Source organism: Leptinotarsa decemlineata, unplaced genomic scaffold (assembly GCF_025532065.1).
Source record: "Leptinotarsa decemlineata unplaced genomic scaffold, Ldec_3_MD MMD2_P_RNA_scaffold_9, whole genome shotgun sequence".
NCBI classification, from domain to species: domain Eukaryota; kingdom Metazoa; phylum Arthropoda; class Insecta; order Coleoptera; family Chrysomelidae; genus Leptinotarsa; species Leptinotarsa decemlineata.
This window is the reverse complement of record NW_027412536.1, coordinates 14,391,866-14,412,381: the sequence shown is the minus strand read 5'-3', so window position 1 is coordinate 14,412,381 and position 20,516 is coordinate 14,391,866. Positions and strand designations below refer to the sequence as shown.

The window sequence follows — 20,516 nt, the reverse complement described above, 5'->3', positions numbered from 1 at the left end:
ATAAAGGGACTTAAGAATGGTCGGACCAATTTTTTATGATTTTTGTGTTTTTGGATCTGTCTTCATCGGGAATTGGATAATATAGGTTGATAAGTAGTAAAATATATTTTATCAATAAAAACAATAATAATTATAATAAAAGAACTCAAGAAAGGCTGGATCAATTTTTATGATTTTTGTATTTTTGGATTTGTTTCATAAAAAATAATAATAATAATGAAAACACCCATGAATGGCTGGACCGATTTCTATGATGTTTGTGTTTTTGAATTTGTCTTCGTTTGTTAATTCATCAAAAAAATAATGAAAGAGGTTTTAAAATAATGGTTTGGTGTTGGGAACATTACTAGACCAAAGGTTTCAAACAGTGCATCAGTGCATCACATTGTCACAGTGTTATTATTATTATCATTATTATTATATGATGCTTTCCGAATTTTTTCCATCAATATCACTCTGAGGACACATATTCTTCCACATTATTAATTAAAATCAAAACTTGTAAAAAAACAATTCAAAGATCCTGCTTAGGGGCCGTTGAAGTATTACATAAGCACTATAGGGGGCGGAAGGTCTTTGCTTTGTTTGTTTTTGATGACATTGAGGGTGGGGTCTAGATGGTGATTACGTCAGCAGTAGTTATTTACTTTTTTACACATATGGCAACCCACACATTGTCTATGTTTGAGAACTGAAAAATGCATATAACAATGTTTACGTAAGCATAGGAGGAGGATAAGAGCTATGCTTACTTTTGCTGACAAGGGGGGTGGAGGGTAAATAATTGTAATGAATATGCTTACGGCCCCTTAGTACAAACAGTTTCTTTATCTAAACAAGATACATTTTGAAAAACGTTTCCAATTTCATATGAATTGGGATGTTGTGGATATAATGTTATAGGTACCCCAGCTTGTTCTCCTGTCAATACTGTCATGGCCCACCTGAATGCTGACTAGCTAACACCCAAATTATTGAGAGTTTTCTCAAAAAAGTTTTTTCCACTGAAACTTAGACAACAGTTTAAACTTAAGGTTTATGGTCATGAATTCGTTTAAAGAAACAAGAATTTTATCCAATGACTGCCCAGCATATAATGTTGGTATGGACATGAAAAAACAAAAATTTCTGAAAGTTCATGTTCAAAATGACAAATATAGAACAGAATCTATTTTCGTGAATAAATTAATGAATTTATTGCTAAATGTAAAACAGGAAATTCAATGACAATGGGGAATGTTCCTCAATTTGGGTTATTACAGCAAATGCAAGATTGAACAAAATAAAGTTGAGTTCAATCCATTAGTTTTTCAAATTCACTTCAAAAAGTATTCAAATGATGTTTCAAATGTTGGGTTTTAATTTTTAAAGGGATTTGTTTCTAATTCACAAATTGGCAACAGCGCCTACAAGGCTAGATCGGAGTTCAGGTTAGTAGTATGCTAGAAAAAGAAGAATCATGTCAATAGTGTCAAATTAAGGCAAAATCTAAATTGTAGTTCAATACCACCTCCACAATCCACATAATCAACAGTTGTTTTGTTATTTATTCATATAGAGGAAGATAGGTTAGGTACACAAAATGTCATATGTCACAGAATGTCTCGGAACTCGGAACATAAGTAAACAGAACAGCACGCCTCTGAAATATGTTATCTTTGTTTGTCTCATACAGGTAACAGATTCATTGTCCTTTATTAGCTATAACCGATGTTGCCAAATGGTGAAATAGAAACGAATCCCTTTAAATGTTGAATGCATTATTTCGTTCCTCTTTTTTAAGTATATAATATTTTTTTAAAGAAAAAGGTTGAAATGATGTTTTAAATGCGTTGTTTTAGAGCCCTTTTATGACAACTACTTGATTTTCCTCAGGAGGAACATTACCCATTGCGGCCGTAAAGGTATTCACGAATTTATTCTACAATAAATTAATAGATGTAATACTGCTTTCACAAACTTGATATACTATTTCAGGCAATACAGCAAACTGACCTGAAGCTCGCCTTCCAAACCCACCAGCAGCGCTCAGAACTACAGGAGGTTTCAACAAATGCGGATCTTTTCCACCAAAATTATGAGGATTCTGTTGGGCCAGAGTTGAAAGCTGAAGTGGAAGGTTAGTGTGGGGTAGTAGCTTATTTCCTTTCTGGTCTTGTTGAGAATGGGGAATGTAGTGGTTTTCAAGAACCTAAAAAATTTTTGCAGTTTAGTTCACATACTATACAATTACATTTATATTAGGTTACAAAACATATCGAAAATATTTTGAGTTAAATCAGTTCACATATAAAACATGATTAATAATCTGTGCAATTTTGTCCAGCCTTGATATCTTATTCCGTTCATAAGTTGAGAGGAGGGGACTATTTACGTCCGCACTGTATAAAAAAAGTTAGCGATAATAAGTTTTGTCGACTTTTCGCTATCATCTCAAATGGCATTATCAAGACTGAAGCTGCTGGATTCTATCCAAAAAAGAGCCACCTGATTGAAGACGCGAACATCATTTGTAACCTTGATAGTCTGGAACATCAAAGAAACGTTGGAGATTTGTCTCTCTTCTATAGATACTTTCACGGGAAGTGTTCAAGTGACTTGGCACAATTGATTTCACCAAGAGCAGTACATATCAGAAATACGCGATGGACTGTGGCCACTCATCGTTTTGAGGTTCAACTCAGTACACCTCGGACTTCACTGTTTTAGAACTCCATCATCTGGAGATCTGCGTTTATGTGGAATAAACTTCCTGAGAATATTTTTCCAAATGGATTCAATCTCCAGCGATTCAAATTCAATGTGAATCACTACTTTCGCACAGGCACCGCTCTTAGAGCGCCTTGATGATTTTGCTGTAGTGCTTGTGTTTTGTCCTTAAAAAAATACGGCTAATTTTTTTATACAATGATTCTTATCTACATGGTTGAACACAATACACATACATTCATTTCCGTGAACAATTTTTTTCTCATACACATTACACACTTTGTGTACCTGTGATAACTAACTTTGTTGCTGTTTGAATATTTTCTCAAGAACAATTTACAAAGAAATTAGGGATCCTATGTATAAAAATGGTGGACTCTATTCAAAAGTGTTTTTTAGTCAAGGTACGGAAATAATCGGAAGAGTAGTCAAATTCGTCTCTATCTACATTCAGTGGGTGGGCTTCTAACACAGTATGATTTTCCAGGAGGATCAGACCAATATCAAACAGATGGTTCTGGACTAACTTCACAGGACCTTAAGCTCAACATGCTTCAGAGGCACCTGCAAACAACTGAAATCATCAACCTAGAGGGTCGCCGGTTCAGTTGGAGCCAATTCTGTGCCAGAGTGTGTGTGTTTGCACTTTGTGTGTGATTGTGTGTGAGTATGTGTTTTTCAATTAAATGCTACATCAGTTGCTCTTTTCAAGAAGAGGAAAGCAGGGGCTGAGTAAAAAAAATCATAAATTGAGTTATATACATTATATTGTAGTTTTCAGCTGACTTAACCCCTGTTAAGTATAGGAATTTTAGTGAAAATGTACTAGGTCCACCTGAGTTGGATGTTGAATTCAATTAAAAAAACAATGAATACCATTCAAAATGACAAATGCTGTGTTTACAAACTTGAAAGCTTGGTTGGTAGTACTGTCATCTTCTAGGCACTCCTCAAACAGTTTGAGGAGTGCCTAGAAGATGACAGTACTATCAAATGTCGAAAGCTCTCGCAGATAATTAATAGAAGATATAAAGCTTCAAATCCTTTTTGTAAAATTTAATATTGAAATATATATTATATATATATATATATATATATATATATATATATATATATATATATATATATATATATATATATATATAAAATCCGATGGCATTTCAGGTTAGCTTCCCAAATTTCTGCTACCGCAGTTGTCGGTTGATTGGTCAAACCACCAACACTGACATAAAAACTTGGCAAGTTGACTTGGGTGTTACACCAATAGGTGGTTCCACTTGCGTTTACGCAGCTATTTTTATCAAGTACTTTAGTACTTTTCTGGTTTTTCACATTTTGTCTTCAATCGAGGACCGCCTGAACGGTACTGACGATGCCCAATAGGCTGAAAGTGGCAAACCATAGACACGTGTTTCTTGAGTGCTATGTCCGATATTAACTTCTGTTTCTATATCAAGACACTCAATAACTTTCATATTGTATAATTTCCTGGACCAGGATGTCACGCAGGTAGCTATAGCTGCCTTCGTGGTGATTTTGATAGTTTTCTTGTAAACACAAGATCTATCAACTGAAACCACAAATGTTCGGTTGGCTTAAAACAAATAACGATTTTTAGTAAATTTTAATTCAATATTCTTCTGTGTATCCAGTGAGGTGTCACCCTCTTTTAATTTAATGACTTGTTTATTGTAATTGACATGTTTCAATTGTTTAAATGTAACAAGTTTTGTTACATTTAAACAACAAAATGAAGAAATAAATGAAGAAATGAAATAAAATTAATAGGAATAGTATGAACATAGCACAAATTTATTTTGAATTATTTCCAGAAAGACAACAGTCGGATAGAAAATTATTTGATATTTTGGTCAAACACTTGGCTGAGTATGGTGCATTTTAAAAACCAAGAATGAAATCATGAGCTAGTTAAAAATATACAAAAAGTATTACAAAAAGTATTCGAAATGATGGTTTTCCTCTTGAATACATAAGCGAGCTCCTAGTTTCAAATTAATAATAGCCCTAACAATATCCCTTCTTGTGATAGGCCTGAATTGCTTAATGATTTTTCTTCCAAGTTCACCCACTGTGTCATATTCTTGCTCTCCATTGATTATGTTCTTCAAAGTGCCCCACAAGAAAGTATCCAAAACTGTTATAATCAACAAGGGAAAACGTATCTATATATTTTTCAAATTCTTTTCTTAAGAACAGAAGATAGTTTTCCCTGTTTAAAGTATTCGAGAAGAAATGAGGTACAGGTATTTGGTCGTTATAATTTTCAGCCCACACATTCAAACGAAATCTAACTTGTGGTCTGACTTCTCTGAAGTGTCGTGGATTACTTTCACTCCAAATGTGCTCATTATTTCTATTAAAACACCACAGTTCGAAAAAATACTTTCGTCGGTTCAAATAATGTTTCTCAAGAAGTTTGTAGGGTCTACCCTATTTGAGAGGCAGCTACAAAATTCCATCCTTCTCTCAGGATCACCTGGATGTAATTTTCATGAAATAAGTATCTTATAACATATTAAACCCCTTTTTTGAATTTCCTCCAAACGCTCGTCTGTGGCACATCCATTTCTGCTGAGACTTAATGTGGTGATTTGGAAGGATCTGCATTTATATAAAAAATTACCAAAAATAATTATACTTCTTCGAATATGGAAAGAACTCTAGTATTTTGTTCCATTCTGCTTCCATACTTCATTCTTGGTTTTTGAAAGGCAATGTACTCATCCAAGAGTTTGTCCAAAATTGCGAACAGATTCAGATTTATTCAGACTAAAGTGTACAAATAATGATACACATCGATGATTATTATAAAGTTTCTGTTGGATGACGAGACTGCACCCAAGCATTTTGTATGCTTGAGTCGTGCTTGTCTGCAACCCTCTAGAAACATTGTAATTGTACAGTATTGAATAATGAAAGTGTATAACTACTCAGTATATTATTCAATTGAAGGGAGAGTTAGACCTTATTGAAAAATGATATAGTTTCAGGAATGTAGGATTATGGAATACCGAGAATACATCAATTAATTTATTATTTTATAAATTTATTTTGGATTTTTCAGAATGACAAGTTTTGTTTGTTGTTTGTACTTATGGAAATTGGTTGTTATCTTCAGTTCATGAGGTAGAAGATTATGCAGTTTGTTCCCAAAAGAGAAAATGGTTCATTTTGTGTGGCTCTTTTTGTACATTGGTATGTATATATACTGTGAGATTATCCAGTGATCTGGTATTATTTACAACTTCCATGGGGCGATTGAAACGATTTAGGTTATGAAACATCCATTCTAAGCATTGGTAGGCATACAAGATTCTAATATCAAGTATCTGCGACTGCTCATATAGTTGTGCAGTTGAATGAAGTTTTCGTTTTTTGAATATTATTTTCAGGATTTTATTTTGCATTGATTGGAGTTTTGTTAAATTATTGCGAAATAAACCTCCCCATGCTTTTATACAATACCGTAATATGGATTCAGCTAATGAATAGTAAATTACTCTTAGTGTTTTATCATTCAGAAATTCTCTCAATTCATACATTTTTCTAGTTAGCTGTCCGAGTCTGTTAGTCAAATTTGCAACATGATTCCACTTCTTCGATTGACGACTTGTTTATTTTGTGGAAATTCATGTTCACTGAGGATACACTACAAAAACACACTTTTGTCTATTTTCCACTATATTTCTTTATTGTTGACGGGTTTCGGCTATTACACCATTTTCAAAACTAACTGATTACATTTAAATCTGAGTAATTTATACCTAAATATTTATGATAGATCATTTATGATAGAATAAGCAACATAGGTATTAATTACTCAGATTTAAATGTAATCAGTTAGTTAATCATAAATGATCATTTATGATAGAATAAACAACATAGGTTTTTCCGTTTTTCCCACAACAATGTTCTATGCAGCTATTATCTTCCCGGAAATAATTCAAAATAAATATGTGCTGTTTTCGTACTTTTCCTATCAATTTTATAATGAAGTTTCAATATATCCAGTTTTTTTTCATTTGAGAATGAGTACATTTTGATTGAAATATTTGTGCAAACTTATGATGTTTGATTAGTTCCGACAACTAGTGTTTATTAAACAAAATTTTTTGATGGAGTCATGACCATCTCAGATGAAGTTGTTTTTATTTTGATATTTGGTTTCAGAAGACCAAATCATAACAAATTAAGCATTGATGAAATCAGAATGAGGAGCCATATTTTTCTGTGTAAAAAAACATATGGCACCCATAATAAAAAAGTTCATTTTAATCATAATAACTTTTCTTTTTTTTAATATATTAGGATGTCTGTTTTAATAAATGTTTATATTATTATATGTTGAAAACTAGTAGTACGTACTGCAAAATTGATGACTCTTGATTACCTGTTCGTGAGCAGGATCACCTGGTCCAACTGTGTGTCTTCTGACAGTCAAATATTTTTCACCAGAAGATGAACAGCTGCTGTAGCCAGTAGAAGTGGAAGGAACTGACATAGAGCAAGGTTCATCATTCGCATCTAAATCCATTTCTCCATACTGAAAAAAATTAAAAAATAAAAAGGTAAATTATTTAGTGACATCCTACTTTTTCCAGAGGTTGATTTCCACCTTCTCCCTCTAAATAAACAGCTGGAATAGCAGGCATAGACACAAACGGAGAACCAGCATCTTCTGAAACACCCTCGTGTGAAGATTTCAACCTTTCATTGGTCGCGTCTCTCACTCCTCTTAAATAATTTTCATTGAAGCTTTCTCTCCTGTGGTTAAACGGCTCTTCAGCTTCTTGCGTTACATTATGATTTCCCGAATCCATAGTTAACTGAGTTACGAGTCTATTGTCATTGAATGACTCACTCCTTTCATTGATTTTCTGGCCCTTTCCAAATGGCTCTACTGAAAGTAAACAGACGTTACAATTTCAGTAAAATGTATTATGAATTCACTCTGGAATTTTGGGAAACATTCCCTTTGATCTGTACAAGATTTTGTTTTGATAATAACACATTGTTTGTCATTTTGATTTTAGTAGAAACGAAAAATGTACATGTACTTAGTAATAAAGTCAAAATCCACCCCTAACAACTAAATTTGAATTAGTTATGATGTGAGTGAGCGAGTAAAGGATAAAAACTTACTTTAGAAGATACTAATTTTCTCCTTTTCAAAATTTATTGAATCATTTATTCACTCAATGATAAAAATGTCCAAATATATTACAAACATTTTGTAATGGATTTTTAAACTTCTGATCTCAGCTGGGCAGTTGAGAAGATAAGCCACTAGTGTTTACTTTATTCTAGATTTACTGAATATTTTATTCAATGTATAAAACCAAGACCCATTAATTTCCAACCAATAAAGATTTTGACCAAATGTCTTCAAAACATTTTATAACATATAAGATTTCTAGCTTCTGCATAAAGACTGTCAATAGATTCAAGAGGTTAAACTTGTGCGAGCTTGAGATTAGCGAGGTATCATCTTTTAATGTATGATTTATAGTACAGGGGACTGATGGACTAACCCACCTATCACAATGATTGGTATTGGTGCAATTTGTATTGAACATTGGTCTAGAGCAAGACAAGCACAGGTTATACATTAAATCTGCAGTCAAACTGATAAATAAAACCCTCGTTGTCAGCAGCCGAATCTGAACAAATGGCCGATGAAGTACATATTCAATGGCTTGGCCATAAAAAATGTTCTTCACTGAGCTCGCTGGTGGAATAAGGAAAGTCCTTTCACATATTCAATGATTCTCAAACGTATGAAGAAATTCGATCTTGATGGAAGTAATTGTTATTATGATTGGTTTCATAGGATTTTCACAAAAATTTGAAACAGATCTTTTTTGGGAAAGTTTCATATAAGGTAGTAATAAAAATTATTTCCGAGTGACTAATAAAAAAAGAAGCATGTTTCTTCTCACAATTACTAATAAAAACTATTTGACTCAATAGATACTGTATTTCATCTTGGTAACAGTCGATGAGCTCATTTTCTCTTTTTTAGATAACCCAATTGAATTTTGTATGGGATTATTCAAAAACTTTCAAAATCCTTATAATACAGGAATAGAACGTTAAACATGACTTGAGCTGATAAACAAATGAACCCAAATTATTGGAAATATGACGTAAATTATTTAAATTTTGTATATTAAATAGCAAATAATAGTCAGTTCATGCAAAATTCTAGATGAACATAATAAAAAAACAATAAGTAACTTCAATCTGTTAAAACAATAAACGAACTTTTTGATAATTTTACAGAAAAATATAAATATGACGAGCTGTCTCGGCCTGCAGTTTTAAGGTTTCAGTTGTACAGTTCCTGTGATCATTCTGAGCCGAGCCCTGCTTTGTTGGAGCAGCTCTTTAGTTCTCTTCTCACACGGTCCCTTTTTTAAAGGTTTTTCTCTGTGTGTTTCCTGGTACGATTTTCCAGTACATTATTTGTTTTTTAAAGACCTATTCCAATACGAAGGAATAATGTAGATAACAAAACTTATGACTTATAAGTTAGACTAATAGACACTACATTCAAGTGAAAGAAATAATAAATACCTCCCCTTTCAAGTTCCTCAGATCTAAGTCTACTATCTTCCCTCCTATGGTGCAATACCTTCGATTGGAAATTGATTGTTCTTTGATGCAGTTTGTCTAAGAGCAGATTATATATGGCATAGATATGATCGAAGGAGTTGGTTTTCAGGGACTGCATAATCATATTGTGATTGAGGTTAGGCAGCTGCAACATATGGTCTATCACAGTTTTATTCAGCTGTAAATCTCTTTCAGGACCTGTCTCGACTAGAGGAACATCACTCAACCACCTGTGCTTTATTATCTGGGACATAGTCAGTCTTCTCTCTGGATCAACCACCAACATGTGTCTTATGAGGTGCTCACATTCTGAAACAATAATATGAATTCTTTAACAACTCAACATGGTACTGAAAATATAATATTGATGTTGTTGAAGAACAAAACTGGTGAAAGCTATGCTTGTAAGGTTGGAAATGTACGAAAATTGGCATATATCAAACAATGTAACTTTTTTGGTGTTCAGCATCGACAGCAGTTCTGGTTAGATTATGTTAATAACTACCTGAGGCATCTATGGAGCTATTTGCACCCCCTTTAGTCATATAATGTTACATTATCAATCCACTTTCAACTAAATAAATTCTTGTGAGAGAAATATTTGGTCAAAGGTAGATTTCAACTTCAAGAGTTGGGAACACTACCACTAGTCTCATTCACCGCTAAAAATGTAATTGACTGATAGATTATTAAAATTGACATTCCATTTAGAGTGAATGTGAACACAAATTGTAAAAGATATGCTAGTTCACTTTTTGTTAAAACCAATTTTGTTTATTAATCGGACAAAATCTCTAAGCAAATTTAACTTTTCCATAATACACCTACTGCCTTCTAGAAATAAAATTATTTACCTTGTGACATGAAATAGGGTATTCGAAACTTGCCATCAATAACTACGTTTCGTAAAGCATTCAAAGTTGGACCATCAAATGGAAGAGATCCACATACCAGTACGTAGAGAACCACCCCCAAACTCTGAAATACAATTTTAAGGGAATTTAAAGTAATAATTTATGAATGAAATAAAACCCACAGAATGCATTTCAATTCACCACATATTAATCTATCGATTCTTTATTTATCTAGTAAAGTTACAGGACAAGTCAAATGAAGTTATTGGATAAGTAAAAAGTACACTAATATATGAAATACACATCTCAAAATATATATTAGGTTGTTTCAAAAATGTTTTTCGTTTTTATGAGTCTGTTTAAACTGTAATATCTCAGCGAATAGGTACTTTTTCAATTTAATGGAAATAAGTGTCATTTGAATCAATGCCCTTTTGCCAATGAAAGACACTTCTGTGCTCGGGATTCGTTGAAGTCGACGAACGCTGTTTTTGTCTGCTCTTGATTGGCGAAGGTTTCAGCGGGGTGCTTGAAAATATGGTAGTTGGTTGGCGAAAGATCTGGGTAGTATTGTGTCTGAGACATAACTTCGACGCCAATTCGTTTAGTTTTCGGACGGTAATTTGTGAAACATGCTGACGCAATTTTCGGTACATTTCGTCGATTTCTTTATCAAACTCTGCTGTGATGGTTTGGCCGGGTTTCAGAAAGTTACAGTGAATGAAACTAGCCGCTGACCACCATACAGTAACAATGGTCTTTTATGATGGATTTTCGCCTTTTGAAAGTGCCTGAGTGACTCATCGGCGTCTAACCACTGTCCTGAACGTCTCCTGTTGTTGTAGAGAATCCACTTTTTATCACACGTGACGATCAGATCCAGAAAGGATCGTTTTGGTTGCGCAAAAGCAAATGTGATGATTTTTGAGCTTCTTGACCTTTCTGATACATTTTAAACCAACAAAAACCGCATGGGAGCTGACACCCAGTCCTTCCGTCAACAGTTTGTGATGGGTCAGTCTCAACCAGGGTCGTCAACTTCTCGTCTTGGATTACTGTAGATCTATTACTTGAGGACTCATCTTCGTTCATTATTACTATCATTGCCAAATGCCTGGTTAACTTTTCGGTAAGCGCTTTCGTTAAATTTTAATTCGTAGAGAAAAACTGGCCAAAAATGGCCTTAACGACATCATATAGAGGCAACAAATTGAAATAAAAAAAAAATTAACAGCATCAGTGTATAGATTACAAAATTCTCTATTGATCAGAATATACCACAACACAGTAGAATAAATATTTATTGAGATATGGAGCTACAAAAGCACATGGGATTAAAACGGACAAAACTTATGGAACAACCCTAATACATACTATTTATGTAATATAGACGTGAGAAACACAAAAATACGTGAATAATGTGATATTGTTCAATTCACAGGGATCTGCAATGAAAATTGTTATAGATGTAAACAAAATCTTTAAAAAAACTTGTATTAGTTCTATCAATGAATTATTATTGTCAGTTTTTGACAACTAAGGTGTTTTGATCGAATCTCACATTCGTTGTGGAGTCGCAGGAGTTTGTAACCAAGAATACTGCAACTCAATCTTTGATCTACAAAAATGTGCTATTAGTATAGTCGAAGTAAACGATATTGTGCACATTTAAAGCTGGCGGCACTCTCAAAGGCCAAAAAAACCAATATATGGAAATGAACTGGCTGCGAAATAATCCACGTGGCCTGTAGAGTTGGCGGTTCGTATTGCATAATTTTTATGATTGGCTGAAGAGTCATAAAATCAAATTTTAAGTCATGTTACGGTGACGAATAAAAATCGGGGAATGCGGGGATGATTATCGCCGTCATGTCATCAATGTTCAGTTCAGGAAATGATTGCGATTTGAGTGTTGAAATTCGATATTGGTGCAGTTGAAATTACTTAAAATTTTTGTTATCTATTAATGTGGCGTCCTTGGACAAATACTAATAGTTATAATGAGTGTGATAACAACACAGACTTTTTCCAATGTAGTGATTTCAATAAAGATGATGAACAATGTGAAAAAGAGATACCAGTGAATAAGATTCGGAAAATTGAAACACAGAGAGTATGTTTCAATGTATATAAGAATCTACATCTCAAGTTTGGTATCGAGGGAAACAAACTATTATAGTCGAAGTAACCGATATAGTAATTCTTAAAGCTATCGGGGAACTCAAAGGCAAAAAAAATCAATAAAAAGAAATAATGCCGCTACGAATTAGTCCACGTGGACTGAAGAATTGGCGGTTCGTATTGGATAATTTTTACTAACCGAGTTTTATGATTGGCTGAAGAGTCATAAAATTCAATTTGAAGTCATTTTATGGTGACCAATAGAATGTGAAGATGGTTAGAAGAGTCGTGTTGTCAATGTTCAGTTCAGGAACTGATCGCGATTTGAGTGTTGAAATTTAATATTGGTGCAGTTATAATTACTTAACATTTTTGTTATCTGTTTAAAATGTGTCGTCCTTGGACAAGTACTCATAGTAATAACGAGTGTGATAACATCACAGACTTTTTTCTGTGTAGTGATTCCAATAGCGCTGGTGAACAATGCGAAAAAGAGATACCAGTGAATAAGATTCGGACGCATTTGTATATTGAAACACAGAGAGTATGTTTCAATATATATAAGAGTCTACATATCAAGTTTGGTTTCGAGGGAAAAAAACTATTACAAGCAACATCAGATTTGACCGAAATTCCTTACTCAACTGTACGTAAAATTGTCAAAAACAAACCTTATGAACGCAAGACGCGATGTGGTACAGTATTACCAAAACCTTTAGATGTTCATCTTATAAAATCATTGATAAAAACGATATACGACTGTTACAAAAGCAATGAGAATCTTACATGACATGAGCTGCTGTGACAAAACTCTTCATAATTGGATAAAATAGTTATGGAAAGCAGAAGAATTGTGGAATTACATAACAAATACTCAGAACAAATAACTAAATATAGACAAGAACAACGGACGAAACTTAGTATGACACTCACGACACAGTTACGAAAGGGTGGTGTGATGGTTCGAGAATGCGTACGCCTAACATGCCTGCAAACAAAGTATCACGACTAATCATTGTGCATTGCGGAGGAATGTGGAAACAAACTTGAGGACTGCAATGTTCATTGTCATAAGAACATATTTTCGAAGAATGGTTTGAAAACACATTGATTCCAAATTTGGATGCGAATAGTGTAATAGTTCTTGACAAAGCTTCCTATCATTCGCGACAGCTCATCAAATTACCAAATAAAAATTCGAGGAAAGATGCAATACAAAGTTTTTCAATGGATAACAATTTGTATTTTGAAGATTGCTATATCAAAAACCAACTATTTGAAGTTTTACAGTCAAAATCATTTGAAAAAGTGTATGCCCTTGAGAGTATTGCTGAAAGGATGGACATACCATACTGAGACAGCCCCCCTATTTTTGTGTTTTCAATTCCATCGAGTTGATTTGGGGAAAATTGAAACGAAGCATCAGGCGTGAATTTTTTTTTCAAAATTTGATAAGAAGGTAATAGAGCTAATTAAAGAAGAAGTACCTAATATTACCGAAGAAGACTGGCAGAAACGGATTAAAAAAGTAATTTTAGTTGAAAAAGACTATATAGTGATTGGACACTTCCATAATAATGGTGGAAATAAATTCATTGTTGATTTAAATGACGACAGTGAAAGTGAAACAGAGAATATGGAAGAAGAATTATCAGAAGCTTTCGAAAAAGTTAGTGAAGTGTTTTTGAAGCGATTGATTGTATAAATATGTGAGTAATAAGTATTTGGAAGTATTTTCAATTACCACCCTGTTATAAGAATCCCTACTTTCCCACTCACCTATATAAACGAAATATGTATTATATATCATTATATATTACATTATATTATATTATATAATCAGAAATGATCATTGAATAGCGAAATTAGTTAGCTCCCTAACTATATTATTGAAGGGGAACTGTTGGAAGGTAGGTTGCACTTTATCGTTTACTTGAACTATATCTTTGTGAAGTAGTACTCAGGGTACCTTGTAAACCACTATTCAAGATAAAACTAACACAACCGTCAAAGACGCCTGCCCTCACGTTCTGCCCGCGTTCGGGTCGCTTTCTCGGCGATGGCGCTTTATTGCTTAGACCACCCCTCTACCCCCGCGCATCGTTTTACAGTAGACGCGACGCGCAATGGCTTACTGCGTTGCGTCAAGCTAATTTTATCGTGATAGCTTTTAAACCATTCGTCCAAATTACCTAGTGTACGTTTGTCAATATTAAATACTTAAAACGACAATTGTATCATTTTTTAAAAGAATTTGACAGATATTCTAAAATGTGCATTGTAAAAAAGTATACAATTTAATTGTATTTATGGCTCAGTATTTTGCATATAATGGCTACCACATAAGAGGTAGATATAGCCTATAGCGGACTTTTATTTAGAACTATTTAATATGAACAATCTTACGGTACATTATCTGCATGTAACTCCAATGGTATAATAGGCAGCACATGCTAAGATAGCTTTCAGGGAGCAATCATTTTTCCGACTTACTTGATACTTATCATTATATTATAAATTGTAGCCTATATGTTACTTTGATGTATATGCTGTATTTATGTAAAGTTTCATCTAAATCCGTTCAGTGTGATGAACATATTATTATAAATAGATAGATTCTGGAATTTTTTGAGACTTTGTTCATCACCTGACTCATAAATTCAGTATCAGTATTTTTTTATGTTGTATTTTTTATATTCATTTATTTTATAATATATTGGATAGTTTATATTATTTGTTATGTTTTATTGATTAAATATCACGAGAATCGTGGTGTATACACTTTGTCAATAAGATTTATTGTATCTTCAGACAATAAAGTATATGGTAGTTATGTTTATTGATGTATTTCGTTCTCCTAATTCCATCTCGAAATTAGTATTTTTTTATAATGAATTAGGATGCGAGGAGAATGACATAGAACATTAAACAGTTTACAATGATTCAACTTAAATGCCTTATTTCATTCTAAATTGGCTTCTGTTGAACTGTTATCCGGAGAGATTTTCCAAAAAAATTCGTGATGAATGACAGTTCAAAATCTCACAGCTGCACCACCTGATGTTTTTCATTCAAGGGAAAATATTTAAAAAAAATAACGTTATTTTACAGCACTCTGATCTGAAAATAGTATATTTCATTCACTTCAAAGTTGGCATAGACCAAAATTCTATTATCAGTCTTTGCTTGACAGAGTTTTACAAATTTTTATGTAGGAAAAGATCTTAGCTGAATTCTCAACTTACCCAGATGTCTGCTTTAGGTCCGTTATATTGGAGACCTTGGAATAATTCTGGTGCTGCATAAGGTGGGGATCCACAAAAAGTTGAGAGCCAACAGCCCTCTGTAAACTGATTACTGAATCCAAAATCAGCCAACTGAAAGATTGATTCAATTATAATCAACTCATTTTTTCATTGGAAAAACAACTTTCAGAATAGAAATTTGAAAGTATCATTATTATTTAATTCATACAATAAATTATCAAGAATAGTCCATTGAAAATTAATCAATCGAGTGACATCACTTTCGTTTATTTAAAGGAAATTTTAAATCGGGATTTACGATTATTCCATCACATAGTCGACACTTTATAAAATCAATTTTACTTACATTTCATCTTTTAATAACAGGAGATATCACTCAAACCACTTTTAACATAATTATCAATTGAACAATGCCTTCCACTTACTTTGATATTCAAGTTATGATCTAGTAACAGATTTTCAGCCTTCAAATCTCTATGAACTACCCCCTGAGAGTGACAATAATTCACTGCTGACACAATTTGACTAAATATCCTTTTCGCTTCTGATTCAGACATGCGACCTTTTGCTACCAGATGATCTGAAACAGAATTAAAATATTTTCATGAAAATATATTTATTGAGAAGTCGAAAAACAAGTTTATTTTACTAGAAATGATGCGTTCCTATATAAGACAGTAATATCAATTTCAAAAGAAAAGGTTTTAATAACTTTTTTCAAAGGAATTGATGTATTTTTTTTTATTCATAAGCTTCCTGTTGAGATTTACTATTCAGTGATTTTATATACCCGTGTCATGTTGTTTGAGTTGTTTTGGAGTTATTTAAAAAATATGCTGTCATAATAAAAGTTTATAAACTGTGGTGATTTTTCATCAAAAACTCTGCTATTCAACTTAGAGGTATTGGGCACAGAAATCACATATTCATAGGTATAATTTATTCGGCATGCATATTAGTATTTTACGAGTCACCACAACTTTAAGCTGAAGAGCATAACTGAAGAGCATGTATCGAATAAATAGACAGAAGAATTACAGACCAGAAGTTAATAACCATTAGATAAAGCAAAAAAAACCTTAAATGAAATAACAGTGAAATAAAATACAAGTAAAAATAGACAAAAATGTAAAATATAAATAAAAAGTTAGAGATTCCAAGCCAAGTTACTTCACGACGTTTCGATTGTTAGTATCCACAATCGTCTTCGGGTGATTACTGGACTAATTCCTCCGAGAGATGACTATTTATGGGTCATTCGAGTACGTCTAATTTACATTAACATCAACAGCATAAAACCTTCCATCACTTTCACAATGGAGAAGGAAGTCCACAACGAATTGCCATTCTTAGACGTATTGGTGAATAGGACTAAGTGGGAAACATCTGTATACCGAAAACCCACTCACGCAGGACAGTATCTGAACCACGAATCCAACCACCATCAATCGACTAAAAAAAGGAATCATCAAGACTTTATTAGACCGTGCTTTCGGGCTCTGTAATACGAATGAAAGTCTCGAGAAGGTACTATATAGACATTACCAAAAAATGATCTTCAACGGAATGTTACTCCAAAGCGAGGGTAGAACAGACTTTGGCTAACCAGGCCACCAAACACGAACTGCGATTCCAAGAATTGCATTTACCGGATACCCTGTGAGTGCGGAACATCCTATATCGGTGAAACTAAGAGACCATTGAATGTTCGCATTGCCGAACACAAGAAACACACACAGCGAGGGGAAACTTAGCAAATCAGGAATAGCAGAGCATTCTTGGGCCCATTAACATAACATCAAGTGGTCCCAAGCTAAGATCATACACAGGGAGAAACAGTGGTTTAAGAGAACATTCTGTTTCGCTTGCGTTCACGCAGCTATTTTTATGAAGTACTTTCTTGGTTTTTCTCATTTTATCTTCAATCGAGGACCGCCTGCCGGTACTGACGATGCCCAATAGGCTGAAACAGCTGTCTACCGGTGGCTCTTAAATTGAAATCAATATGGGAGTGATCAAAAAGTACTTATCTATTTATTATAGATAACCAGGTTTTTAACCATTATGATGAACTGGTACAGTTCACTATTGAAGAAGAGGATTCCAACAGAAGTGTTCCCTTCTTAGATTCCCGACTAATAAGGCGAGAGGACAATTCCTTAATAACTTCGGGGTATAGAAAACCAGGATCATCTGGCAGATTCTTACACTATAACTCTTTCCATCAGGAAAAACAAAAAATAAATTTAATATTGGGGATGAAAAATCGAGTAGTGTGCACTACTCATAGCAGCCTTCGTTCACAAAATTTAAAAAAAACTTGCAGAATTGTTTCTTCAAAATGGCTATCCAAAATCTCTCATTTATAAACTACTCTTCAACAGATCTTCCGTTAACACAATTCTAGACAATAAAAATCTGTATCAAAACAATAATTTACATAATAATATTAATATTACTAACAATAACAATTCCCCACAAATGATATTTTATTTCTCGTTACCTCATCTAGGTAGCCTTTCATACAATCTTAAAAAAATTTTTAATCAATTTGAACATGTAAAATTAGCTTTCAAAAATCTGAAGACTATTAAGAAACTTTTTTCCAACTTAAAAGACAAAGAAGATATAATCAATCTATCCAATGTGGTTTATTCCATCCCATGTTCCAGTTGTGAAAATATTTACATTGGACAAACTAGTAGAAAATTAAAAGACAGAATCACTTCACACAAGAGTGACATAAGATGTAATAAACCGTCATGTTCCCTTTCTAATCACACCATAAATTTGGATCATGCTTTTTCCTTCGAGAATGTTGAAATTTTAGACTCAGAAAATAATACTCAAAAAAGAACTTTCTTAGAAATGTGTCACATAGTTAAAAATTCAAATACTATTAATTCCAGGTCAGACATTGAAAGTCTCAGCCTGATTTATACCTATCTCCTTTGCTTAAACAAAGAAAACAAATTTGATAATACTTAATAATTTCAGAACAGAAACCCCGTACCTTCACTCTCTGTGATTTATCATTTTACAGTTCTGTGAAATCTCATTGGCAGCAATGCATTGGTCAGAACAAGAAATTCTGCCAAACTTAATGTTTCGTGTCAATCATGTCTGACTACCTGTTGAGTTCAATTTTCAAATTCATTATTTCATATTATTCGTGTAATCATCTCACATTATTGCAAAATTCTGAATGAATATTACATGTTTTTAACCAATTTTAATCTTGACATACATATATGAGGATCCTCTTTGTTACTTATGTGTTAACTTCATTTTAACCTCACTTTCGTAAGTATGAACACGTTGTCCATAACCGTTTGTTTATTCAATAATTATTGTAGAGTTCCCGATGACGAGACAATAAACGCCTCGAAAGCTTGAACAGAAAAAAGAGTTTTACAATCTTTCTGCCTCTGACTGCTATACCCGATTCATTCCCTTCGTTATATATATATATATATATATATATATATATATATATATATATATATATATATATATATATATATAATATATATATATATATATATATATATATATATATAATATATAATATATATATATATATATATATATATATATATATATATATATATATATATATATATATATATACATATTCTATTATATCATACATATATTAAGATCGCCATTGTAGAAAACGTAGAAATGAAATTCCATTTCATGAAAAATCATCTTATATGAAGCTCAAGTTATCGATGTGGTATATCACACAAATGAAAACCAATCGAATGTTCAGAACATACGATTGCCTAGTGGGTGGAAGTGTTAAAATTAACTATTCATTGATTTTATACAGTGCCTTCATTTCAAAAATGGCCACCCCTAGTACTTCGCCCTATTTTACAAGAACGGATCAACCAATTTCAGTTTTCTAAAGGGGGTTGAGTGATGATTTTTAAGATCTTTGAAATGATGTGTTACAAGATAGGGAGTGCTAGTTAAAATTATCAAGTGGGGGTAGCTAGGGGTAAGGGGGTTAAACCTAAAATACCACTGACACTGGTTTTACACTTTCCCCTCGATATCTAAATTGACGTGTTTTTTGCCTACGGCAAATTCTCCCTGCTAAACGAAGTACTAGGGGTGGGAAGTTTTGAAATGAAGGCACTGTATACTTATGTTGTGTTGTGTGACCTGCCTTGTAGTCATTTAAAGAAAATGTCACGATAAAAATTTATGAAAGCCTTGTCACAAGTTTTTCATTATGGCAATTTTTCTTTGAAAACTCTGCTATTTAACCTATAAAAGTTAAGATTGCCTTTCGAAACTTGTATACATGGACTATTCAAAAAATTAGGTAAATGTTCAAATTTCGCGGACTAGGTACATTCGATTAGTGATTTTTATGCTGGTACATTCGTCTCATATTTTCCCAGTTCCAGCTGTTTAGTTTGTTGTTGAGGCATAACAGTTAGAAGTGTTTTGCGTGTTTTCTGCTAGAATTTGCATCAAATTTTGTGAATGAAATGAATAAAATGGAAATTAAGTACCCAAAAACACTTGAAATGCTGACAGTGGCATACGGCGATTGTACTATGAGACAGAAAAAATGTTTACAAGTGGTACACGCTTTTCAGAGAAGCTCGAGAAGGTGTAAATGACGACGCTCGTCCTGGACGCCCCAGCACATTAACAACCGATGAAAATGTTGAGAAAGTGAAGAAAATTGTTATAGAGAATCGTCGAATCACTATTAGAGAAGTTGCTGAGGATGCCGACATATTGGTTGTGGCTTTTTCTATGCAATTTTTTCGTAAATTTTTGGCAAGAAGCGTGTGGCAGCATCGCAGAGTATATGGTTATGACATCGGAACCAAAGTCCAATCGTCCCAATGGAAGAGACCAGGAGAGCTAAGACCAAAAAAGCATGCCAAGTACGATCAAATGTCAA

General features: G+C 33.2%; 1 protein-coding gene across 5 annotated transcripts in view; it reads right to left on the bottom strand.

Moving 5' to 3' along the window:
- Positions 1–20,516, bottom strand: part of Sik3 (Salt-inducible kinase 3) — a 77,189-nt gene that overhangs the window by 23,721 nt on the left and 32,952 nt on the right. For 4 of the 5 annotated variants that reach the window (XR_012464415.1, XM_074170672.1, XM_074170674.1 and 1 more), the window contains 7 exons: positions 16,012–16,166; positions 15,566–15,697; positions 10,200–10,323; positions 9,307–9,654; positions 7,323–7,630; positions 7,121–7,273; positions 1,996–2,191 (listed from right to left, as the gene is read on the bottom strand). Coding sequence is in view for 4 of the 5 variants with exons in the window: in XM_074170672.1 (XP_074026773.1) it covers positions 1,996–2,191; positions 7,121–7,273; positions 7,323–7,630; positions 9,307–9,654; positions 10,200–10,323; positions 15,566–15,697; positions 16,012–16,166 (1,416 nt within the window). In the remaining variant the exon portion in view is untranslated. The remainder of the gene's footprint in view (positions 1–1,995; positions 2,192–7,120; positions 7,274–7,322; positions 7,631–9,306; positions 9,655–10,199; positions 10,324–15,565; positions 15,698–16,011; positions 16,167–20,516) is intronic. The other variant, XM_074170673.1, reaches the window with a different exon arrangement.